At 35.8% G+C, this 24724-nt stretch overlaps 1 protein-coding gene across 8 annotated transcripts in view; it reads left to right on the top strand.

Moving 5' to 3' along the window:
- The window catches only part of LOC144302962 (uncharacterized), a 776799-nt gene that overhangs the window by 550476 nt on the left and 201599 nt on the right, over positions 1-24724 (top strand). For 3 of the 8 annotated variants that reach the window (XR_013369975.1, XR_013369973.1, XR_013369999.1), the window contains 2 exons: positions 7453-7623; positions 13558-17264. The exons of 4 other annotated variants lie outside the window; for them this stretch is intronic. Coding sequence is in view for 1 of the 4 variants with exons in the window: in XM_077880545.1 (XP_077736671.1) it covers positions 13558-13582 (25 nt within the window). In the remaining 3 variants the exon portion in view is untranslated. Of the gene's footprint in view, positions 1-7452; positions 7624-13557; positions 17265-24724 lie in introns of those variants that run through there. One more of the 8 variants, XM_077880545.1, reaches the window with a different exon arrangement.

The raw sequence follows: 24724 nt of genomic DNA, 5'->3' as shown, positions 1-24724 counted from the left end.
CAGATAGTCTAAGTAACTTGCATAGGGTCAAACATATTGCATGATCAAACCTACATGGTCAGATTCCAAAGCTACTTCCTGTGCAAATCACAGTAATATGTGAAGAGAGGGATGTAGAAACAGTGGAGAGTGATAGGGAGAGAGGTTAACTTAGGACAGTATGTCATCTAAGGGCTAACTAAAACACTTTTGTGGGTCAGTTATGCCTGCAATCTGCAGCATAAACAGGTTTTACTTCCTCTGCTTTAGGAGTCTTATGAATAGCCGTTCTCCAATAGCAAAGTTACAGCCCATATAACACCAATGGGGAATAAATACAGATTTCAGTTATTTTTACTCTACATCGCTGCATGAGTATCATGATCAGGGAAAGAAATGATTATGTAGAGGCCACTCAACACAACCACCTTGGGTCACAATCTAAGTTGACCTCGTGTAGTTGTTATTATTTTGTTGTTAACAAACACCAGCAGTTTGTGAATTTCAGGCAGCGAAGTATTTCTCTCTCTTGGTTTGTGTACTGATTTTCTTGGTTGAATAATGGAAAAGTCACCACTAATGAATATTAAAAGCCTGTAATTTAGTCAAAAACAATGTTGTCCCCACTTTTTTCCTGAGTAATTTCAGTTGTGTTTTTTTTTTTAAATCAAGCATAAATGGTAGATAATGTTCTTCTGAATGGGGCCCTTAGGCTTTCTTAGCTGAAGCTTGTTTAGCTTGCCAAGTTTAAATATTTTCTGAACTGATCCCAGAACTGAGAAGCCTTCATCACAGCACAGCATTAAAAATGATGGATGTGATACATATTTAATACAATAAAATGGCCATTTATATGCCCATACTAGACACAGGGGAAATCCTCACAGGAAAGATTTCTAAAATCAAAAGGGGCCTATTCTCTAATCGATGTGAAGGGATTTACGCGGATAACTCCCATTAATGCTAATGGGTGTTATGAGCTTATATCCTCCATGCACCATTGGAAAGATATACTCAGTACCACTTGAAAAGAAGCTGTTGTACTGATGAAATTATCTAAAAGTATTCTGGGGGAAGGAAACTTTGAGAAAGAGCCAAAATGGTAGTAAAGTTGCAGTCGTAGTTTGCTTCCGAAGACCCTGCGTTTCCCCCTCTCACAGAGGCTGCTGCATTCAGGGCAGCTGTCACTCGGAGAGGTCTCTTTGACTATGTGTCATGGTGAAGTGTGGTTGTAATAGATGCATAAGTTGCATTTTATGATGCTTTTCATTCTTAATTATTGCAGTGTTTGGTTAGGTGTTCAGGTAGGTTTGGGGAATTGCATGATGCTGAAAATAATTATAACAAGTGAAGTCTGAATCACACGAAAGCATTTGCTTCCTCTTACACCAAGGAGAAAAAAATAGCTGAACATACTAGACCTGTCTCCTCCTACACCAGCCTCCAGGAGAAGAGAGACAGTTCCTCTGGCTTGTTTATCTAAGATGAGTTTAGGGCCTTTGTCTCTGAGGTTAGTCTGCTAGTAGTTTTTATTATGCATTACATGACAAATTAGAGGACTGACGTCCTCCTGCCTGGGTTGACTTCACCCAAAATAGACTTGTAAGAACTGTTATTGTGCAATTATAGCTGCATTCCCTGTAGATAGTTATATTTTGCAGCCACTGAAAGTAGCCTACTTGCTAGAAATACAATACCTTAACACTCCAATGCAGAGAAACTCTCATGTACAGTATTTCGTATTTAAAACAGGTGTCTTTCCCCAATTTTTTAGTTGAGAAAAACTGAAACACCCAGGTCAAAAGCCACTCAGAGAAGGAACTGAATTGCTGATTATATGGCTCTCCATTTAAGTATTCTTCTCTTCCAAATACTTTTGTAGTGTTTCCTCTGCTGCTTTCTTTCTTGTAGCACTGATCACACATGGTATGGCTGTTATCTATGTGCTTGTCTCAGATGCCCTAAACCATAAATTCTTGAGGTCAGGATCCATTTCTGATTCACCTGTACCTTGTCAAACTCACAGTATCTTCTTAACAATAAATTTTGAAAGAATACATGAAGAAATCCCTAGTACACTGTGTGCGGCCCACTGCATCTTTCCATTTCTCCTTTTTAGTGCATACATACATTTCTATATACATATAAACTTTGTTGAGGAAGAAGAGCAGAAGGAGCTCAAGAAGTATGAAGGTGGTCTCTAAGCCTTTGAGAAGGAGAGATGAACTGTCTGAGTCTGCATTGGACTCTTACTGGTTGGATAGCTCAGCAGGACCTTTCTCCCTCACTCCACAGGGGCTCTGTGCCCCACCTATAATCTTTGATGACTGCTACAGATCATACTGTTCATGCATTAAAATGCCACCTAATGATATTCTCTCCTATTGAGTTTTTAAATTACATTTATTTTTTTAAAGAATAATTTTGGAGAGTCCATATACTTAGTATTTGGGAAGGGGAATTAGATCCCAACTGAAAGGAGGCAAGTGGCTTTATCCCTTTCTTTTACATAGTTTTTTACAAAAGTCCCAAGAGACTCAGCTTACATGACAATACTTGAACTCTAGAAACAAATCTAAAATAAAATAGCTGACTATATAATACTTAAAATCCTGAAAGTTAAAAAAAAATACTTGTCTCATAAGTGACATCAACCAAGACAATTGCATCTGAGATTAAACAACTTGAAGGCAGAGACCTGTCATATACTATTCCTGTAATAATATCTAACATTGGGCTGGAAACTGATGGGGCGCAAATATTATTTTAGGGACCACCAGAATGGCTGATCAGTTTGTTCAACTTCATGAATAAAAGTGATCTAGGCTAGCTTCTAGGTGTGAAATAGGAAAAATAACTGATTGGTCTTCTATATATCCAGTTTTTATCCCTCGGTCCTGGTATCATAGAGTCACATATATTTTCATCAATATATTTCTCAAATGAGAAATAAAGTCCTTAAAAATGCAACCAACACCATTTTAGTTCACTTGTTTACACTGTTATACTGCAGCAATTGAATGATTTTAAAGGATAGCAAATAATTATACAATTAATCAGGGTGCAAGAAGAAGTGGAAGAAGCAGCAGCCAGTTTTATTTTTCACTCCTGAGCACTTCTTTCCTACACAAGTCCTCTAGTGACCTCCACCACTATCCCCACTAGCAGTGGTGAGGTTGGCCTGATGAATAGTTCAGTGAGAGACACAGAGTGAAAATGAAAATTAAGCACTTTATTGACAAGAAGAATTAATACCCCAACAAAAAATAAAATCCATAAAGACTTTCTTGCTGAAGAAAAATGATGTGCAGACAACACAGGCTATTGATTTGAACCAATTGAAGTGAAAGCAGAATATTTATTGGACCCTACAGTATTTAAATGTCCTAAATTCCACTCAGTACCACTAGCTGCTAGCACTGCAGAATTCTAGCGTTGCACCCTGCAGTTTGTACTAATTGGTGGGAAATGTAGGCCTGATGTCAAAGACAACTATAATTGTCTGATGAAAATAACTTGCTTTTGACACCAGTATATGTTGCACCCCGTATATCACATCCTCCTTGCATAAGGAGGTGTTGTTTTAGATAGCCAAGGTAATTATAATTGGCTTTAATGTATCTGAAATAACCACATATAAAAGAGTGTTGTAAGAAAGAAGAGGCTTACAATGACCTAGTAGCATTTATGACAAAATGGTTGCTCATAGGAAGAAAAAAAAATAGCCTAACTGAAAGCATAGGCTTATATGATGCAGGTTTTAGAATGTTAGGAAGCTTTGATTTAGAGACGATCCTATTTTGACCATAATGCATTTTGTCATGTGAAGATTAAATGTGGGGGATGCGTACATTTCTCCAACTCACTGAGCTTCCACCTCAGGACTTACTTTTTTTTTTTTTCTCACATCAATAGACATCTTTTTAAACCTTGTATTCATGTCTGCCTCTCTTGACAGCAAATAAAATTTAATAAATAAAACTCCATATGATAAATATATTAGATTTAAGGAGCTGCCTTGATAAAGTGTGGACATTTTCAAAAATGATTTGTGAAAAACAAATAAATTTAACAGGGCTAATGTGTTACCAGCTCCAGATATATTATCGATGATGCACGGAAGTATAATGACCAAAAAGAGCATTTGCACAGGTTTTCACACTGCTTAAATTACTGCCAGTTAGGAAAAAAACATTCTCCAGAAGTTGGACCCATTGCCTCTGTAGATCAAGATCTGACTGTAGCAACATCTTGGCTTGTCACTAAATTTCAAATCAACAGCAGCCACTGATAACTTATAACAAGGGAGTATTTGCACTTCATAAGCATCAAATCCCATGGCACATTTTTTATAATGTGCAATCTTTCCTCCCAATCCCTATTCCAACCTTCTGCCAGGTTTTGAGCCTCCTGACCTTTTAGTTGACCAAGCCCACTCCATTACCTGGGAATCTTCTCTCTTACACAAATATTCACAGATGGATTTGGAAAGAAGTGATGTCCCCTCCTCATGTCTCTGCTCTTGGATTTTACAGCACTTATTATACTTTACACCACAAAATGTATTTCACACCCCCTCACGTCCCCCAGGCAGGATTGTGAAGTTAACATTTACTTTGTGTTAAAATAAGCCAAGAAGTATGCTAAATGCTTCGCATGCATTATTTCATCGAATCTTCACATCAGTTCCATCAAACAGTCACTATTCATTATCTCCATTTTACAGATGAGGAAATAGAGTTTTGATGTCAATGCCTGTGCTCTTAACAACTTAGTGACACCACCTATCCTCTGTGAAACTGATGTGTGTAGGCCACATACGTTTTTTTCAGATTCATGATGTTTACCTAACAAGAATGAGTATCATTTGGCATCTACCATATAAAATACAATTATAATATTTTGATAATGACAACCAAAATATATAATGTATCATATTTAATAGCTTCAAATTTTTATAATTTATACCTAACTTTGGAAAATGGCATACTTAAACTTAGGAACTAGTATGCCAGTACCCTTAAGAAATCATAACAAATCCTCTACCAAGATGCTACAATAAGTCTTGAAATAATAAAGTAACAAATTACAAATAAGAACCCTCTAGAGTGATAAAAATAAATAGGGTGCCAGGGGTGGGGAGATCCCCTGAAAACATCTTGGAAACTACAAAATTGCTTCCTTTTGTCAGTATGCATATGTATAATGTTAAAAAATTCCCAACTTTTCTGTTTTGTGTATATGACCAGCACATATTGATTCATACAGTTCTTATTTATTAAAGTATATGTGTATTTGTCCATATTTTGAAACAAGTACTGTGAAAGAGATTTGATTACATCCCTATTTATTTTTTTAACAGCAGATAAAAATAAATTTTACTCTTCTATGTGCTCATAGAGATACAAAATTCAAAGAACTGACCAAAGCAGACAGCTTTTATACTTTTTTTCCCTATGGGCTTAAGAACTTTCCTAGGGGTTCACATTGATTGGCATTCGACCCAGAGTCCCACCCATGGGTCAGGGCACAGACCTGGTCTCCTACCCACCATACAATTCAGTCTCTGTTAATCCACCAACCCAAACCACCCGCACCCCCACCCATAGTCCAAAGTAAGATGGTTCAGGGACACACTGTGCTCTCCCAATGGTCTGCTGAGTCTCAGAATTGGAAGGTGGGGAGTATTTGAAGTTCTTCCCATTTAGTTCCATAACAAAAAATAAGCGGATGCAGGAGGTGGGGAGCAAAGATGCCAGCAGCCATGCACTGTGCTCCACTTTTCAGCTCTTTCACGATTCCTTGGGATAGGCAACTAGTGACTGACTCTCCATACACATCAGGCTTAAAGATACTGACTCACTGCCACTCGGAGACCCAGCTGTCCTCTGGATTCATCATCGCAATTACTTGTCAAAGGAAGAGCTGGTGCAGTCAGATACCATCTCCTGGTCACCCTTCATCTGAAGGTGTGCCTCATAATTGCCATAATCAGATTCAAACTGGTCTACAGTCTTGACCAGTGAACACAGCCAACAAACCTGCAGATGCAGCAGATCTTAGGCACCATCTCCAAGGCCATCCTCTCCAACAGAAGAACAGCAAAGGATTGGGCCATGGATTGCTTTTATACCTTTTAGACAAGGATAAAAAAGTTGTGAAGAGTTGACAAGACATGTTTGAGCTTGATGTAGCAAAATAATGAGGTAACAAGGTTTCTTTGTGAAGCTTCTTGGCCCTCACTTCCCTATGTGTGATCATAAGGATGTCTTTCACCCTCCTGGTGTAGGGAGGGCACCCTTCAAATGGAGAATTTATTTCCTAATTTCAGGCAGACAGAGAAAGGTCAGAGTGTTCCTCTTGAACTGGCTGTTTCTTAAGTAACTTTAATTCAAAATAATCAATATGCCAACGTGACATATTTTGGGATGCCCTGCCCTGAACCCCATCAGCATTGAACTGTGCTATGCTGATATATGAATCAGATTTTTTAAAAAAAATCTTTCAGAAAAATCTTTAATCCAAAGTTCCTTCTATTCATTTTATTTTTTCCTTCAAGTTTTTATTAAATTCCAGTTAGTTAACATGTGGTGTCATATTAGTTTCAGGTGTAGAATTTAGTGATTCTTCACCTATAGACAATAGCCAGTGCCCAACATGTGTGCCCTCCTCGATACCCATCACCTATTTAACCCATCCCCCTGCCCACTTCCCTCCAGCAATCCTCCATTTGTTCTCTATAATTAAGAGTCTGTTTCTTGGTTTGCCTCCTCTTTTCCCCCTCTTATGTTCGTCTATTTTGTTTGTTATGATACTGAATTAGAGTAGAATTAGGAAAATTAAAGAGAATAATTACCAGCAGTCTTCAAATATACTGTGTGAGAGCCAGCCTCCATAGTTGGAGCATCCGGTTGTTTACCTTGTAGGATTGGGTTTATTAAAGAAAATGCATTGAACTTTTATGGGGCAATTTATTTAGCAAAAGCATTCCAGTGCATCATACCACCATTTAGTGGGGCCTACCTTGTATCAGACACTGTCATTGGTATGATATATAGATGGTAGAGATAGAGAATTCAAAATAATACTACTAGAAATAGCAACCAGAATGCATTGAGCATTTCCTATTCCATATGGGCCATCCTAAGTTATTTCTTCATCAACACATGCTTAGTGAGACAAATCTTGTTCTATATTTCAGGTAGAATAAAGAAGTGAGAAGCTGAATAAGGGTTAAGAACTATCACTCTTTTTTTTAAGATTTTATTAATTTATGCATGAGAGACATAGAGAGAGAGATAGAGAGAGACGCAAAGACACAGGCAGAGGGAGAAGCAGGCTCCATGCAGGGAGCCTGACATGGGATTTGATCCCAGGACTCCAGGATCACGCCTTGGGCCAAAGGCAGGCACAAAACCGCTGAGCCACCCAGGGATCCGCAGGTTAACCCTAACATTGGCCTCTGTTCTACAGGTAAGAAGATCGAGCTGTGGAAGTATTTAAGAAACTTATCCAGCATCAGAAAGCAAGGAAGTAATGGAGTTGAGACTTAATTTCTCTATTAACTTTATAACATGTTGTCATGCTGTGTACAGGGTGGGCTTACTACTTTTGTAGTCATGGAGGACTTTTCACACTGTGTGGGTAAGAAGAACTTAAGATTAGGACTTGCCTAAATTTAACTCCTGATATAAATTCTCATAAAATAAACTTCCAAAGGCTTCTCAAAAAGAACTACTTTAAGCACTAAATCAAGGTTAAAAAATCTGAACAAAAGTGTACACTACAGGTAGTGAAATTTAAAACCACCCTTCCTTCATGATGGAACTCACTAATACAGCTTACATTTATAGGTTTTCATGGAAGGCCATCATTATGGGGTGAGAATGGGTAAGAATAGATATCTTGGCTTCAAGCTGTCATTCTGACATTAACTTGCTACTCTAATTTTTCAACAAAATTTAATGGGTACGTATTAAACATCAGGCACTGAAATAAATGCTGGGAATACAATGATGGAAAAGAAATATCCTTGATTTTATGTAGCATATAATCTAATCATGGTAATAGACATTACCTATAGAGTTGAAAAATGAGAATTGTGAAGAACAAGAATGGGGTGTTTTAAAGAAAGACTAACTTGAGGGATGTGTTGGGAAACCAAATTTGGACTGAGGCTTCAGGGAAACGCCATTTGGAGGAAATGAATATTAAGCTGAGTCCTGAGGGGCTAGTAGGATTGACACAGGTGAAGAGTGGCAGGAGAAGCCTTCTAGGAAGATACAAAGACCCCAAAGACTTGGGACTGGGAAATAGTTAAGCATGTATTAGAAACAGAGATAAGGTCAGTGTAACCAGGGTCAGGGTGAGTGGAGTTGGGAGTGGGAGTAGGTAATACTGAGGAGTCAAATGGAATCGGATCATGAAGTCCTCCCTGAAAAGTTTATAATCAGGCCATTAGCAGGCACTGACATCAAGCCAGTTTTGTGAGTCCTTTTATTTCCTATCATCAGTAAAGTGAGATGGAGAATTTGGATGGTATGTGAGATCCCTTCCAGCCATTATGTTGCATAAGGCTACTTTATTCAACTAAATTCAATTCTATGTGATCAACTATAATATGCCAAGTCGTGGGCTGAGGATACCAAGATGAGTATTACAAGGTGACAACCACGGATTTTATATCCAAGTTGCACAGAATCCATCAATGAAAAAGGAAAAAAGATGGGAACAGGTAACTATAACACAATGTAAAAAAGGGTATCCTAGAGGAATGCATATTGCATAAGAGCACAGTAGAAGGAATGACTATATTATTTAGATAAATTACTTGTAAAATCTCACACAGAAGAATTATTATTTTAGCATTTCATATAATTGACATAGCTCGACTAAGAAGCTCTCCCTAAACTCTTCTGGGAATGTCAGTTTTTCTTCGTGCTTAGCATTCCTATCCATTCATTTGGATTTAATCATTGCCATCAGAAGCCTCTTGTTAAAGTGTAAACATAACACATGGCTGTGATCAACATTAACTCAGAAAAATTGTTTTCAATTTATGAGTCAATTCAAACAATTTGGAAGTAGCTTCTTGGAATGTTGTTTTAGAAGGGCATCTGGAGCCTCAAGTAAACTTAATAAAAGGAATGGTAAGATCGCTTCCCATGTTTAGATGTGTAGGGATGGAGAGTACCATGCACTTGATATCTCCACTCTAACTCCCTGCTTAGTTTGGCATGTGCTGCTATCCCTGAATGCATGAAGGTGCAGGCTTTAGTCACAGTTATATTCTGCAGTTTTTTTTGTTTTCATTGCTTTGTTTCGTTTTACTTTTTACATGCGCAGCAAAATTCTGCAAGAGAAAAGACTTTCAAAGAATGAAAGACAGGATGGATTTGTGTGATTAGGGTGCCAGGGAAAAACTCAGATCTCCATCGGATGTCACAGCAGAAGCCTGGGCAGCTAGAGTCTTGCCACACATGGGATGTGTGAGGTTGAGAAGGATGAGGGATGAGGAAATGGTTTGCAGGAAATTTCAAAATCATGCTTTGCTTTCTGGATCACGATCTGCCAAAGTTGTACACATAAAATAACAGTTTGTGCCACCTAAAGTGAAATTAAAGGTTCCTAGTAATGCCAGGAAGAAAGGTACCATTGACGTTAGAGGCAGTTTTGTTCTGAATCCCATTTCTGCATCCTGTGTAGAAAACACACAAAGGTAGCCATTGAGGTAAGCAAACCTGAGGAGAAAGGGCCAGGAAGCCCAAAGCAATGTTCCTAGAATTTTATTGCTTCAATAAGAGATGAGCTGGAATAACTGATATGTTCTGACACTTTCCCCTGTTGCACATGTTAATTTAACGTGTGATATTGTTTTGCCCAAAATAATTACATTTGATTGATAACTTCCATGCCACAGTTTAATTCAATTGGAAACAGCCCAATATACACTTAAAAGAGGGAAAAATATGCAGAAAATGTGCAAGAGGAAAATATTCTCTTTGTAGTTTTCAGTCAAATTAGAGTGCTTAAAAAGAACCCATTTCTTGTTATAGGCACTATGTCCTTACATGGAAAAATATTTTCTTTATCAAGTAATAACTTACTATAGGCTTAAAGAAGACCAACTTTTCATGTAGTTCATATTAAGATAAAATTATATTTTCTAACATAGTATCAAATATATTTATGTATTTTTGTAAGCAAAATATTACTCCAGGTAAAGTAAATCTTCATAATTGGTAATATTAGTAAATATAGAAAAAAGGGATTGGAAAAATAAAGTTGCTTGTGTTTTGAGAGCAACTTGAAAGTCTGTTTCATTTTGAAAAATAACATAACTATCTTCATTCATACTTAATTACCCTTAATTTGCTTAAATATTTTCTGTGAAAAATAACAATACAGGAGCATAAACAGCCTCATGTTCATATTCATAAGGTCATATTATAAGAAATCATTTTCTGCTTTATTGCGGATGTAACAATTAATAATATTAAATGTATTCGACAATTTTCCTGAAACAATGAGTCACAGAAGCTTCACTTCCTGCGAAACTATTATGCAAATAGTTAAAATATTGAAATGAACCTAAGAATTGATACTCTAACAGATCAGTCCTGTTATAATTTGTTGACAATGAGTAATCTATTTGAGACAAAGTGAAAGCCGCTGTAGAAGGAGACTTAATAGAAAAATTACGCCTACAGAGCATTTAAATGTAGGTGCTGAATAAATTATCTATACATTAAAAGGTTCATATATTTCAAAGAAATGATGAAAAGTTTGAAAAAATCTAAGAAAATTTAACAAAAAGCAATAGAATTCTAAATGTGATCAAAACTACAGGAGAACTCTATTAAATGTATAACCTTCTTGCACACAAATTACTCTTTTCAGAGCCTGTTCTTTTATTGGATTGCTCTGCCATTTTATGGAATATATTTTAATGCTGTACAAAGAAAATGAATTTCACGGATTTGATTTAACAGTTTAGTTTCTCCATGTTACTATCTTGTGCTACGATGGAAGTTTGCTCTTTTATTCGGTTATCTACTCCATTATAGGTTTGACAAGCTTTCAGAAAGTGAGAGAGAGTGTGTGTGTGCGTCCGTGTATTACAGCTTGGACTAGAAACTATGTATTATTCAAGTAGAAGCTATCATTTGATCAGCAATGTTTGGCGCATGCTCCTAAATGGCATCTGATCGATGAAAGTGAGATTCAGCAAATCATTTGACCTACACGCTGACAAATGACTAGATTAGGAAGTTTTCCAGCGCTTGTGGAATACTGCGGACTAGACCAGAGAGCTGATTAGTAGAAACTATCTTCTACTTTTTAAGTTATCTTCATTGATTTTGATTCTCCTGAAGTTTGGTTTATTTTGAAGCAAACTTTATTGGGAGGCATGTACTATTTCTGGGAAGGAACCTTCTAAGTAGTAAAAATAATATGATGATATAAATAAATGAACAGGAATGGCCATTATATCTGTATTTTAGGAATCCGATGTTTTACGACTATCGTGGCCATTATTATTATCATCATTATCACTACTTTAGAGGAAGGCAGGATATTATAATATAAGGCCACTGAATTCAAAAGACAGTACATGATTTGTCTTGCTCTATAGTCTTGGGGCAAGTTTACACTATCAAAACATAGATCTGGAAAAAGTGGATTTTGGTACTAAATGTCTTCTGTAGCCCTCTTCTTATCTTGGGATTCCACTGGAAAGAAGACCAAAGTCAAAAATTGATTGGGAAAAATATAGCAAAGGCAACTGCCAGTGTGTCTTTATGTTCATTTGTGACTCTACCTTATTTTTTGAAACTTACCTTTTAAAATGCTACTGCCCTTCTACCACAGCCATGTCCACAATCGTGTCTACATTCAGCTTCGCCATCCTTTAGGAAAAATTAAATGTACCAAACAAACAGACAAATAAAAGTATTGTATCAATTGCTGAATTTAGTGAACCAGAAGAGATCCTACAGACCATCAAGTCTAAAACCCTCATTTCACCCATGAGGAAACCAGGACTCAGAAATTTTATTAGTGAACTTACCCAAGGTCACCCAGCTAGCTAATAGCAAAACCAAAATCAAATCTAGCACGTCACCATGTTGCATTCCATTTTGGAAAGTCACTAGGAAGAGCTATCTGCATGACAATATGACTAGAGAGTTACTTAAAAGACATTCTTTGATTTATAGTCTAGATCCAGTTAGAATTTAGAAAAAGATATATTAGAAAAGAGAAAATTATTTGTAAAGTTTTACACTTCTTTTCTGCTTAATCCTCACCATTCTCGTACAGACAGGTGAGTGACAAGACTAACTATCCTTTCCTGCATTGCAAATGATTTATAAACTGTCTGACAAAGAGAGTACCAATAATAATCTGAGAAGTGTCCTATATATTTAAAAAATCAATTCAATTAGTCAATTCAAAACATCTTTTAAAAAAGAAATAACTTTTGTTAGTATAAAACTTTGGATAACAATTACCTTCTACATTCACCTCAGCTACCTTTGACCCTATCAGTGTTATCACTGCAGACAGGCATGTGATAGACAAAAGGACCAAATTATTTTCCTAATTATATGGAAAATATAAAGCAGAGCTGAAACCATATAATTTATCTTTGAACCCAGAAGTATTGGGGGTGAAATATGAAAAAAAAAAAGATTACCCCAGTTAATCAAACCTGGCTGTAAGTAGATACTTAAGATAAAGCAGAGGTTTAAGAAAAGCCTACCTGCAGAATCGTGGGGAGGACCTATGTGTAAAGTATGTTATAGGGAAGTGTTGAGTTCAGCCTTCGCTGAAAATGATAGTAAAAAAAGTTTTGAATTATAAGGAGATATTTTAAAGTACAAAATATATTTGACACGTAAGGAAGTAGGAAAAACACAAATATAGGAAAAGAAGGACTTTGTTATTTTCACACATGACTAATTTTAAGGGCAATCATCTAATTATTTAAAGTTCAAATTAATTATAATTGGCTTCTGAAGAAATAAGAATAGTTAAGTTTTGAATTTTAACAGGTTAACACCTATGAGATTAGTGTATCTATTTGGGGCCTTACTTATGCTTGTGGTTATACTCAGTAACATTACTGTTGGTAAACCCAGATTGATTCAGGTTTTTATCTGGCAACCATGCATATCATACAATTTCAGTTTTATTATTTTTACTTATGCAACTGTAATGAAACCTGGGGAAAATATGGAAGTTATTTCAGGCATGAAGCAGGCATTTTATGAAGATTTTTGAAAGAGGAAAAAAAAGAAGAAGAACGTATTTCTAATCTGTGCATTTCAAAGCTGCCACTACGGTATTCTGAATTGTCTTGTAATTAATTCTCTCTGTTTCATATGATTCTGAGACTAGTCATTTGGAGAAAATATGTAGAACTCGTTGTCTGGCCTTTCTGAATCTATTTTTCACAGTTGCAAAGTACTGGTCAAACAAATTAAATTACTGCAGCAGTATGTAACTAATTTTATGTAAATTAAGGTGTTAATGTTCTGAATCACATTCCTGAAAATGGTCTGTTTTCTCTTGCAGCTTTTCTTCATTAATGATGCTATGAATAGTCAAATCGAAAAATTAATTCCTACAAGACTAAGTGGATAAATTGTCATCCTTTGACCCTTCAAAGAATTAGATCTAAATATAGTTTTATGGTCAGCTCAGTCTACACTTGTCAGTAGTCCAACCAAATAAATCAACATTTTAAACTTAATGCAACTGGGGTGAGATTATGTGAAATAAATTCCATCTTGTTTATATAGAGGGAGATCTTTTAGAGCTAATGGTCAAATTGTGTGATGCAGAATTAGTGTCAAGATTGGACCTTTATGGGCAGTCTTTCTGCTCCTCATAAAAGGTACCATCTTACTCCAACATCTATTTTCTTTTTAAACTTCACAATCTCCACTTCAAAACTGTTTCATATGAAATCAGTTAAATAAAATATTTATCATTGGAAATGCCTAAGAAAAATTGAAGTTGGAAGAGTAAATCCACTGTCTATTGAAATACTTTCCAAAGCATATGACAAAAATCAGGAGGTTCTCTGATTACTTGGCAAACTTGAATAACCCATTGAATGAATTAAAACTGTTTATTGGAGGCAAACAGCTAAATTATTTATCTGTTGGGATTTTTATCTAGGATAATAAATGTTTGTCTACTTCCTGAAGTGCAGTGCAGATAGATAAGAATGCAGTGCAAAGTTTCAGAAAGGTAACTGTATCATAGTATAGTTTCTATGACAAATGGCAGCTTGAGTTTCACAAGGAATGACTTTTTGAAGTTAAGTCACCATAACTGGGACCAACCTACTACCTTCCCAGGTGCCAAAAGATACTTTTAATTTAAAAAAAATCAAATATGGTTTTATGTCTCTTTGCAAAGTGTTTCCTAACAGCCCTTTTGTTATTATTTTTAGATCTTCCAACAGATAAATGATTTATAGATAACCCAAGAGGACCAATCATGCATCCAGATAGAAAAATAGTCTATTTTCCATTCTTTTTGATCCTTAAGTACATTCCTAAACTTTAATAAATGGAATAGCAAATGGCATACTACCGACTTTAAAGAAACCTCTCAAAAGCAAAATACTGTACTTCTTTAATAACCAGTTAATACGATGAATCCCAAACTGTGATCCTACTCAGGCATCAATAGCTAAAGTGCTTACTGCCATTAACAAACATTCCATATTATGTGAGTGGCCTGATCCAAGGTAGCTGAAGAATTACAATTAATTGAGAAAGACCTGAAGGGAGAAAACAGTGATGTTTGCAAACCAGGCTGACCTGGCAATTTCACATTTAATACAGTCTAAAGAGCCAGACGCAGTCACTCTCCTCTGAATAAGCCCAACTTGAAAAGAGGCAAATGGAACCAACTGCCCAATTTTTTGGGTATCCGAGGAGTAATGCCTTTGAGAGAAGAAAGCATGAGAGTTGTCAGAATTAAAAAGGGAGCAATGTAGAATCAAGGTTGCATTATTTTTCAGCTAAGTAACTCATGCTTATTTAATAGCCTGTGAGCATCAACATATGTTATTCCAAACACTCACTTAAAAATTTAAAAATAATTGAAGTCCTTCAAATGAAATAAATCACAATGATTGTCTAACTTCCTATTGCTTTATTACGAAATTCCTGGAATTTTTCAAAGCCAGCTGCACTGGGGCTGGAGGGGACATCAGAGGAACTCATCCAATGGAGCTACATGGAAAGACAATCAGTTCCCAGCTCACAAGCCAGGCCTGGGCTCTAACTGTAAATCTCTAAGCTCTCTTCATACATTAAGCATACCCTTTGAGAGAGATCGGTTGAAGACTTTTTAAAATATATATACATATATATATATAGTTATTTTATATCAATAATGCCTTTCCAACACTCAGTATTAATATGTCTTATACTTCCATAACACCTTTTTTAAAAATAATATTTTCAAAATACATTAATTTATGCTTTGACCCATGGAAGTAGTTATGATTATATATCTTTATACACCTCACATTGTCTGGCATAATGTCTTGATTAGAAGCATCGTTTTCTAGTGAAAGACACTGGATACAAAAATCAAAAGAGGCCTTATCAAGTCCTGGCACCAAGCCAGACTGGTATAACTTTGGGAAAATCGTTTAACCTCCATGAGCCTGCTTACCCATCTTACAGCTCTGAGAAATTAAATTAAAAATAAATATGAAAGTAAATTCTAATTACTAGTGAATTAGTAAAATTAATTCGTTGACCTATTCAAAAAGTATTATAATACTAATGTGTGCCAGCCATGTGCTAGTTGCTGGGGATACATCATAAACAAGAGTTGGTCCCTCCTCCTAAGGAACTCATGGTCTAGCTGAGCAAATAGACATTGTACAACGATGATAGGCATGATGATAGTTATGGAGTGAAAGGCCAGAGTACATATGCTCAGGTTATGTGGCCAGAGAACAAGATCAACAAAGGTGAAAATCAGTTTATGGTAACTACTCAAATTCAGGTGAATAAATAAATGATAAGCCTAGGTAGGTCAAGAGAAAAACATGTTACTTTTTTTTAGAATCCAAGCAGAAATGTGCTGAAAGAACTAAGAAGAGAACCCAGAAATTTAAATTCTTTGCCTGATATTTCTTTCTATTAGGTTGTAGATCCTGAAAAATTGATTAACTGGTGGGTGGAAATAAGGAAGGCAATACCTGTTTGTAATGTAGCTCATGGGTGATGTCTACTTTGAGAGTAGATAGTTAACCACATTATATTGGAGCATTGTTGTAATATTCAGGGTTAGTGCCTTTGAACTGCCCTTGTAATAAGTAAGACTTTCTTCTAACAATGTCTATTTAGTACTTCATTTAAAGTAAGCCCTCCACTTTAAAGACCCAGTTCATCCTGAAAACTTCATTGTAATGTACGTTGTTGTAGCAAAGTCAAAATATATTAACTGAACAAAAAAAATCATACCAACTTAATACAAGTGTTGAGAAAAGAAAATCAAGGATCGCTGAGTACCTCCTCTGTTTCAGGCACTGTATAGGTATGTTTTCACATATATTACTTGCCATAATCTTGTTTAAAATCTGAGTTTCTCAGCCAGGTAATCAAAGTTAACATCAACAGTGATTAAATCTTGTTGTTAGTATGTACCCTTGAGATGATGTGATGAAATTGGCACTTTACCACTGTCATCTTCTTTCTTAAAAACAAACAAACACAGTTCTAAGAAGGCCATCAGATAAATTTTAAGAGAAGGACACCCTACAGAATAATGTCTGATCAGTATATCTCAAAACTGTCAAGGTCATAACAAACAAGGAAAGTCTGAGATGCTGTCACAGTCAAAAGGAACCTAAGGAAATATGAAGACTAGATGTAATGGTATATCCTGGATGGGATCCTGGGACAGAAAAAGGACATTGGATTCCAACTAAGGAAATCTGAATAAAGTGTAGACTTTAGTTAATAATAATATACCAGTATTGATTCATTAATTGTGACAAATGTACCACACTAATGTAAGATGTTAATAACAGGGGAACTTAGTCTTAGGTTATATGGGGGGACGCCTGGGTGGCTCAGCTGGTTGAGCGTCTGCCTTCAGCTCAGGGTGTAACCCCAGGGTCCTGGGATCAAGTCTTGTGTCAGGCTCCCCTGCTTCTCCCTCGGCCTGTGTCTCTGCCTCTCTATTTGTGTCTCTCATGGATAAATAAATAAAATCTTTTTTAAAAAATTAGTTTTAGGTTATATGGGAACTCTGTACTGTCTTTGTAATTTCTCTATAAATATAAAACTGCTCCAAAAAATAAATTTTATTCTAAAAAAGATGTTTGTAGGTTTTATTCATCTCATTTTACAAATGAGGAAAAATTAAGTAATTTCTCTAACATTACATGGCCAGTAATCCATTAATTTGAACCTACATCTGACTAAATCCAAATCCCACACTCTGACCAAGGTACCACACCACGTCTCCAAGAAATCTGGTTCTGGGTTAGGGAAATGTCATTTACAACACTTTATACCATGTTTTATATAGAAAAAGAATTCCTGTAGCTGGTTAGCCAAATGTCGTGCATCTCTATTCAAGAGCTGACTGTCCATTTCCTTAAAAAAAAAAGCCTGTATCTGTGATAATAAATATAAGTTTTCAGCAGGTATTTAAACAGAAATGCACACACCCACATATCACTACAGAGATTTGCACAAGAGAATAGCTAGCTAAAAGAGAGAGAGAGAGAGAGAGAGAGAGAATAGCTAGCTAAATGTATGATTTTAAGTTATTGTGAATTCCTGGGAAATATTTTCCCCCAATTAAAATAATACATCAGAGGGAGTCACTCATTTGCCAGGTTCTGCTTATTTTATATTGTTGGTATAGTCAATATATAAACTGCTTTTTCTCTCATTGTTTAGGAGAGATATGCTTAAAATTAATTTAAAAATTCACTATATCTATACACCACCCATTCATTCATCTATTTCCAAACAAGCCTAAATACCATGCAAGGTTCTCAAATTTAAACATCATCGTAGGTGATTCAGGTGACATTATATAGAATTGTGCTATACATGATCTAACAGACTATAAGAGGCACTTCAGCAAAGGAGACAGCATGAAGAAAAGCCAAAACACGCAAGGGGAGAATCTGTGCCAGAATCAGCAAGTAGCTGGTATATGATTTAAATATTCTGATGTCTTAAAACTCTTAAAAACCAAAGGTCATTGCAGACAGTTTTATAGCCTAAGTATTCTTGCTTCTTTAGGGCAGATAATATGTCTTCTATTTTAAACTGATGTGTATTTGTTTATTTAATAATTCTAAATCTCAGAGCATGTTTGTCTTCTTCATGAAAACATCTGCTAACTTGGAAAACCCAGTTGTAACAAAATGTATTGGTACTACCTATGAAATTGAGTTTAGTCAAAATGTGGTTGAGAGTTCATGCCCATGCTTGAATAAGTCTAGGGAATTGGTAATCTTATCAACATTTTATTTTTTAATTGTGATGATGAATAATGAATTGTCAACCCTGGAAACTTTATAGTAGCTAAAGGGCCATCAATATTGCCGGATGCAAAGTTAAACCAACTTTTACAGATGAGAGATGCCTTTAGAATGGCTGTGATGAAATGTATGCCACCAGATGAATTTCTGTGATACGATTGCAAAATGAACCCCTCTCTCTCTCTTTTTTTTAAACAGGCAAGGGAAGGGGCAGTCAGTCTGAGATTTACACCTGATTTGTGTTATAGTAATCTTTGAAATTAAGAAGTGTATCCTTGCATTTCATTAAATTCTGGCTAATGAGATAACTGTCTTCCCAAGGAGGGAATGATAAAGTACTCAGGCCATAAAGCATAAATTAATACTGCAAGGTTAAACACTGGAACTAACTCATGTTTCAACAAAAGCCCCTACCAGCAGTTAAATTAACTGACATAAATACCATAAAATCTGTCTTTATTTTAGTTTCAGATGATGCTTCTTTTTACACCCCTGCTTTCAGTTTGTATAACTCATTTTTGCACATTATTGCATGCACCATTTGCCATTTAAAGAATCAGCTACAACGGGGAAAAGATTTAAGGAATCAAATACTCAGAAAAGAAAAAGAAACTGGTGGATCTGGGGGATATCATATTGAAGACTGTTAGCACCGCTAAAATACTACAATAGACAACAGTAGTTCAAAGAAACAGTTAATTATGAGACGACTAGCCCAAAGAAATCTACTTTTTAAGCTTTTGATAGACATTTTGAAAAAAAATGCTGAAGAAAACCTGTGGTGATAATAGGTTTGATATATATTCTGGCAAAAATTATATCACATTAATGAGGTGGCTTAAAGGGCTCATGCATTTTGTAGGAGGCATTTCAATGTATTAGTATAATTAGCAGTGATGAGAAAACTGTTTGGAACTGAATTACCTCTCACGAGTTCATTTGAGCTATATGAAATTACACCATGCAAGAAGGAAAATTATGGAGCCATCCAGAGAGAGTTCATGCCTGATTTGATCATAGCCACTAATTGGATGATCATTTTCGTAAAGCTTTTCAAATGGTTGACAGTTTCTGCCTCTCATTTTTTTTTAATGGACAAGCTCTTTATTTCTTGTACTAAGCAACCAAACATAGGTTTGTTAGAGATTTGGGTGTTTCTACAGGGACCTTACAGGTGTAATTGTCACAATCTGAGCAACCTTTGTCCCTTAATTAGCTGGTTTTGGGGAACCCCTAATGAGAGTTGCTGTTCTTATTAACAATCTTAGAGAATACCTGATGAGTGAAGCTCTCCAAGCCTGATATATGTCAGCAGCCACCATATGACAGCAATTTAATGAAGTTAAAATCTGACCCAATTGGGATGGATAGAGGAGCATTTGGGTTGTATTGCTTTTGATTTTTCTGTGTGTGTGTGTGTGTGTGTGTGTGTGTGTGTGTGTAGTACGAAGTGGGTACTCTGGTAAAGGAAAACTGAAAAGTGAAACGTGCGGGGTAGAGAAAGGAAGCTTTATTTATGGATCTGCTTTATGAACTCCATTTACAAGACAGCCAATAGCCAATATCAGAGGATAATTAAAATCATGGAATTAGCTTTCTGTGTGTAAAGTGCTTCTTATGAATTGCATAATACAGCCAAGTCTTAACATTTGAGGGATAACTAAATATCATACTTGTTTTCTGCTCAACTTTTTCTTCATCTTCTTCATACTTTTTACTTGAGACATCTTTTTCGTTTTAGCCACACAAGATTCCCAAACAAGATTCGATGATGTGGTGTTAAATTTTTTTAGTTGTGCTTTTTTCCAAATAACCTGTGTAACCTAGTAAATTAAAAAATGCAGTCATAAAAAAAATTTTAAAAATGCAGTCATTATGAAAACATGCCACTTGATTTGTTGCTGAAAAGAAAGATATATTAGGTTAATGATTTTTCAATTTGATAGGTTAGTTTTAATATTATCAGGAAGAAGAGCTGGGATAAAAAATAGCATTGGTTTTTCTTTCCTGCACATGTATGTGTGCATGTGTGTGCATATGGATGAACGTGTTCAAATTCTCAAGTGTTGTTCTTTCTCATGGCCAAATATTACAACTACTATCTTCATTATTTGTAAATATCACCCTATCTACAACTAACAGAAAGTAAAATATTAATAATCTCAAAGTTTTAATGAGTCTTCTGACCACCCCACCCCACCCTTCCCTGGGCCTTTCTGTGCCTTTGATTTGCTTCAATATACAAAGAGGTTGCTAAATTTGATCACTCAGAAAGTTGAAACCAAACACCTTTTTAGTAGGAGCAGAATCTTTTATATTTGCTTGCCACACTGAGGGAGCATCATTTTAAGGCATCTGAAATAGAAATTTCAAGAAATCAGTATTTAGAGGTACTGTTATTCTTAGATAAGTTAGTTAAATTATTTCAGAAAGCAAACATGTTCCTTAAAATAAGTAAATCCCATTTAAACTTTCTTTTTTTCAATGCTAGAAGGGGTCATAGAGATTAGTAAACAAATTGTTGGATTTACATACAAGACATATTTGTAATCTATAACCTATTCCTCCACTGACATGTACTTGTCCAAGATACCAAAATATAAAATAACCAACAAATTTCTGAATCTAAAGGATTTTTTAAAGTATTATTCTAATGGCTCTCCGTGAATTATTGTTGTTTTTTTTGGGGGGGGGGTTTGGGGAAAATTCCACTTTCCTTAGCTTCTTACTGTACCAAGTCCCCAGGGAAATCTAATCTACACTTTTGCTTATTTTCATATCAATCTATTGCTTTTTTTAAACTGGAATTTCGTTACCCCTGAGTTACCTGTGTTAGTTCCTCTCCTTACGTTCCTTCTTCCACAAGAAAATTGATGTCAATTTTCTGAGTCCTTGCCTCAAATTTGATTGATAGTTCAGCCGAATATGGAATTCGAGGTATAAAATCATTTTCCTTCAGAACTTTGAATGCAATGCTGAATTATCTTCTGCAATTCAGTGTTGCACATGAGAAGTCTGGTGCTAGTTTGATTCTTATTCCTTTATAAGTTCCTCTTTTTTTACCCAAGATTGTAAAGACACTATGTTTTCTTAGGCCTATTATTTGAGAATGTTCTTTCTATACAGTAGCACATATGAAAGGAAAACCTGGCTGGGTAAAATCCTCGAGATATAACATTTCCCACTCAAATCTGCGGCTTTACTTTGCAGATTAGAAATCTGATGCTCATCAGACTTATATATTTTGGTAGGAAATTTATTTATTCTGCCTCTAGACTTGCAGGGATTTCTTTTATTTTCACGTTCAATTAGTTTCCAATAAATATATTTAAATGTGGATATTATGACATTGATTATTTCTGAGACATATGAGTTGTTATATATGACCATAAAAGTAATATATTTAAGTATTTAACCACAGAAAATTTTCTTCAATCACATCTTTGGTTATTGTTACTCTGATCGTTTTGCTTCCTCTTCCAGAACACCTGACTGCTGAATTCCCCTTTGCCTATCTCTCACATGCATTATTTTCTTCCTTACTATTTTCATCTCTTTGTTCTTCTACATTTTGGGAAAGAATCTCTGGGTTTTCTTTTGTTGTTGTTGTTGTTGTTGTTGTTGTTGTTTCGCATTACTGAATTGGGCTTCCACAGCAATATTCTAGTTTGCTCTTTATTAACTCCAGAACAGACTTGAATTTTTCTATTGCACATTTTATTCTACTTAGGTCTTTTCATTTTTCTCACTTCGTACTTTGTCTTGTTGCTTTGTATATCAGACTCTTCTCTCCTTAGGATGTTCTGTTTCTGTTTCTTAGGGACCAAATATTTTTTAATCATATTAAGAATGTCAGAAATATTTAAATATTTTCCTTGGTTTCCTAAAAACGGATATTTTCAGTACTCAGTAATTTCTCCTCTTTACTGTTCTTTTCACAGTCCTTAAACTGGATTTTTTCCCCCTCAAATCAGTTGGAAACAGCTTCAGCTTCCCACTGCCCAGTATAAAAATGTATGTGTATCTGTAGCCATTCTTTCTACATCACTACTATTAATTTTATGAAATATCCATTCCATTCTATAAAGTACAACTCTGCACCTGTGCTCCAGATCCCATTTGCTGTCAGCACTTCCATAACTGATTATGCTCCCTCTCTCTACTATGTCCCCAGCAAATTCCCTACCTGGAGCCAACATCTCTCACGTGCTGATGCTTCTCTTCTGTCATCTTCACAGACTTTTTTACAAGCATTGTCTGTCTTCCTTGTCTGCATTTCCTCAGCTACCACTAGGTCTCTAGTCTGTCTCAGGCAGGCAGCTGCCTCATATTTCCACCAAAATCACACACTCATCCAGGAGAGAAACAGTCTCTGTGCTTCTAGTTCCAGTGACCGTTTTTCACTCCACATCTCACTTGACTTCTCAGCAGAATTTAAAATATGGTTGACTACTCTCTTTTTTTGAAACACTTTTTTTCTATGCCAGAGAATTATCTATCTTCTTCATCTTTTTATCTATGTAGTTCTTTGTTATTTACATTATTTTATCTCTATAAGCTTTATATACTAAAGGTATTAGCATTTTGTCCATGACAGAGGCATTTTAGGAAAGAGATACAGCAGGTCACATAAGTCAATATAAGTCAATATAAGATGGGCACTTATTTAAAAACTCAGAAGGAAGATACTGAAGGAAAATTTTCAAGGAAATAACATTTTTTCCTTTTCAAAAGTATACAGTTCTCTGAACTTCATAGTCCTGTAAATTAAACCAAATGAATTACTGTACAGGCATTAATTTTGAGTATTTCCTCTTGGGAAGTACACCATTGTTTAGCAACTTATCATTGTATCATACTAATTATACTAGAAAATTTCCTTAACCATAGGCCTTTTTTAGAGAAAGACAGATGAGTAAAATATTTGGCCAACGTAACCAATTGATGGAAAATACTAATAAGCTTCCATATTATTGTAATGAATATTGTAATTCAGTTCTATGGACAGATGATAGTGGAATAAAATCAAGGTTTTTTGGAAGATGAATAAGGGAGATTAATATTGGTAGGCAATCAGCACTCTCTACTATGAGAACTGTACATGAAACTGCTTATTCATTAGCACTGATTTCCCGTAAGATTGTGAAGTGAGAAAGTTTGCTTTCAGCCCCTCAGACTCCCTGCCTACTCTGTTAAACTGACAACTTTTCTGTGGCTCAATACTCTATATACTTTTTTGTTTTTGTTTAATAGGGATCTGAGTGTTCATATTTTCTTCCTGCATTCTCTAAGTATAAACAACCTTAGAGACAACAGGATTATAGAATAATTGTATTGATTCTTTTCTCCTTTCATAGTCCTTTTAGCTAAAACAAATACTTTCAAATTTACAAACTAAAAATTAGTAACGTAATTATAACTCGTGTGAAAGGAACTGTTTGTAAAGCATCATTATGCATATCATCTTCTCTTTCATATTCACCTTGTGAAGTAAGTGTTAGAATCTCCATTTTAAAAATAAAACAGGGATCCCTGGGTGGCGCAGCGGTTTGGCGCCTGCATTTGGCCCAGGGCGCGATCCTGGAGACTCGGGATCGAATCCCACATCAGGCTCCCGGTGCATGGAGCCTGCTTCTCCCTCCGCCTGTGTCTCTGCCTCTCTCTCTCTCTCTCTCTGTGACTATCATAAATAAATAAAAATTAAAAAAATAAATTAAAAATAAAACAGAGATAGTGACATGCCAAAGGTGATACAACCTTGTAAGGGACAGATCCAAGACTTGAAGCAAGATCTGCTGACTCCAAAGGCTGCGAACTTTGCATTCTAATATACAGACTCAACTGGTAGGACCTTAGAAAGGTAAAAATGTTATGAGAGAAGTTAGAGGTTGCTTATTCTGTTGCAACTACACGCACTTCCCTTTGTCCCTTGCTAGTGAGAAGCAAGTGAAGGTGATATATATAAATTCCAGGAGGCCAACTCAGGCAGAAGATATACTTCTTCAGGTCCCTTATTCCTATTGCTTGCTGCCTGAAATTCTCCAGGAGCCAGCCATCTTGATCCATAAGGTAGACTTCAGTATACAAACGTGCTAACAATGACAGATAAAAATAGAGTCATCATAGCACCTCTGGCCTACCTATATCTCTTGACTTATTTTGTGTGGAGAATGAGTCCTTTGGTTCCAGCCTTAATTATTT

The sequence above is a fragment of the Canis aureus genome, chromosome 32 (genome assembly GCF_053574225.1).
Source record: "Canis aureus isolate CA01 chromosome 32, VMU_Caureus_v.1.0, whole genome shotgun sequence".
Taxonomy (NCBI): Eukaryota; Metazoa; Chordata; class Mammalia; order Carnivora; family Canidae; genus Canis; species Canis aureus.
The sequence above is the reverse complement of the archived record's forward strand: the minus strand, read 5'-3'. Positions and strand labels throughout refer to the sequence as shown.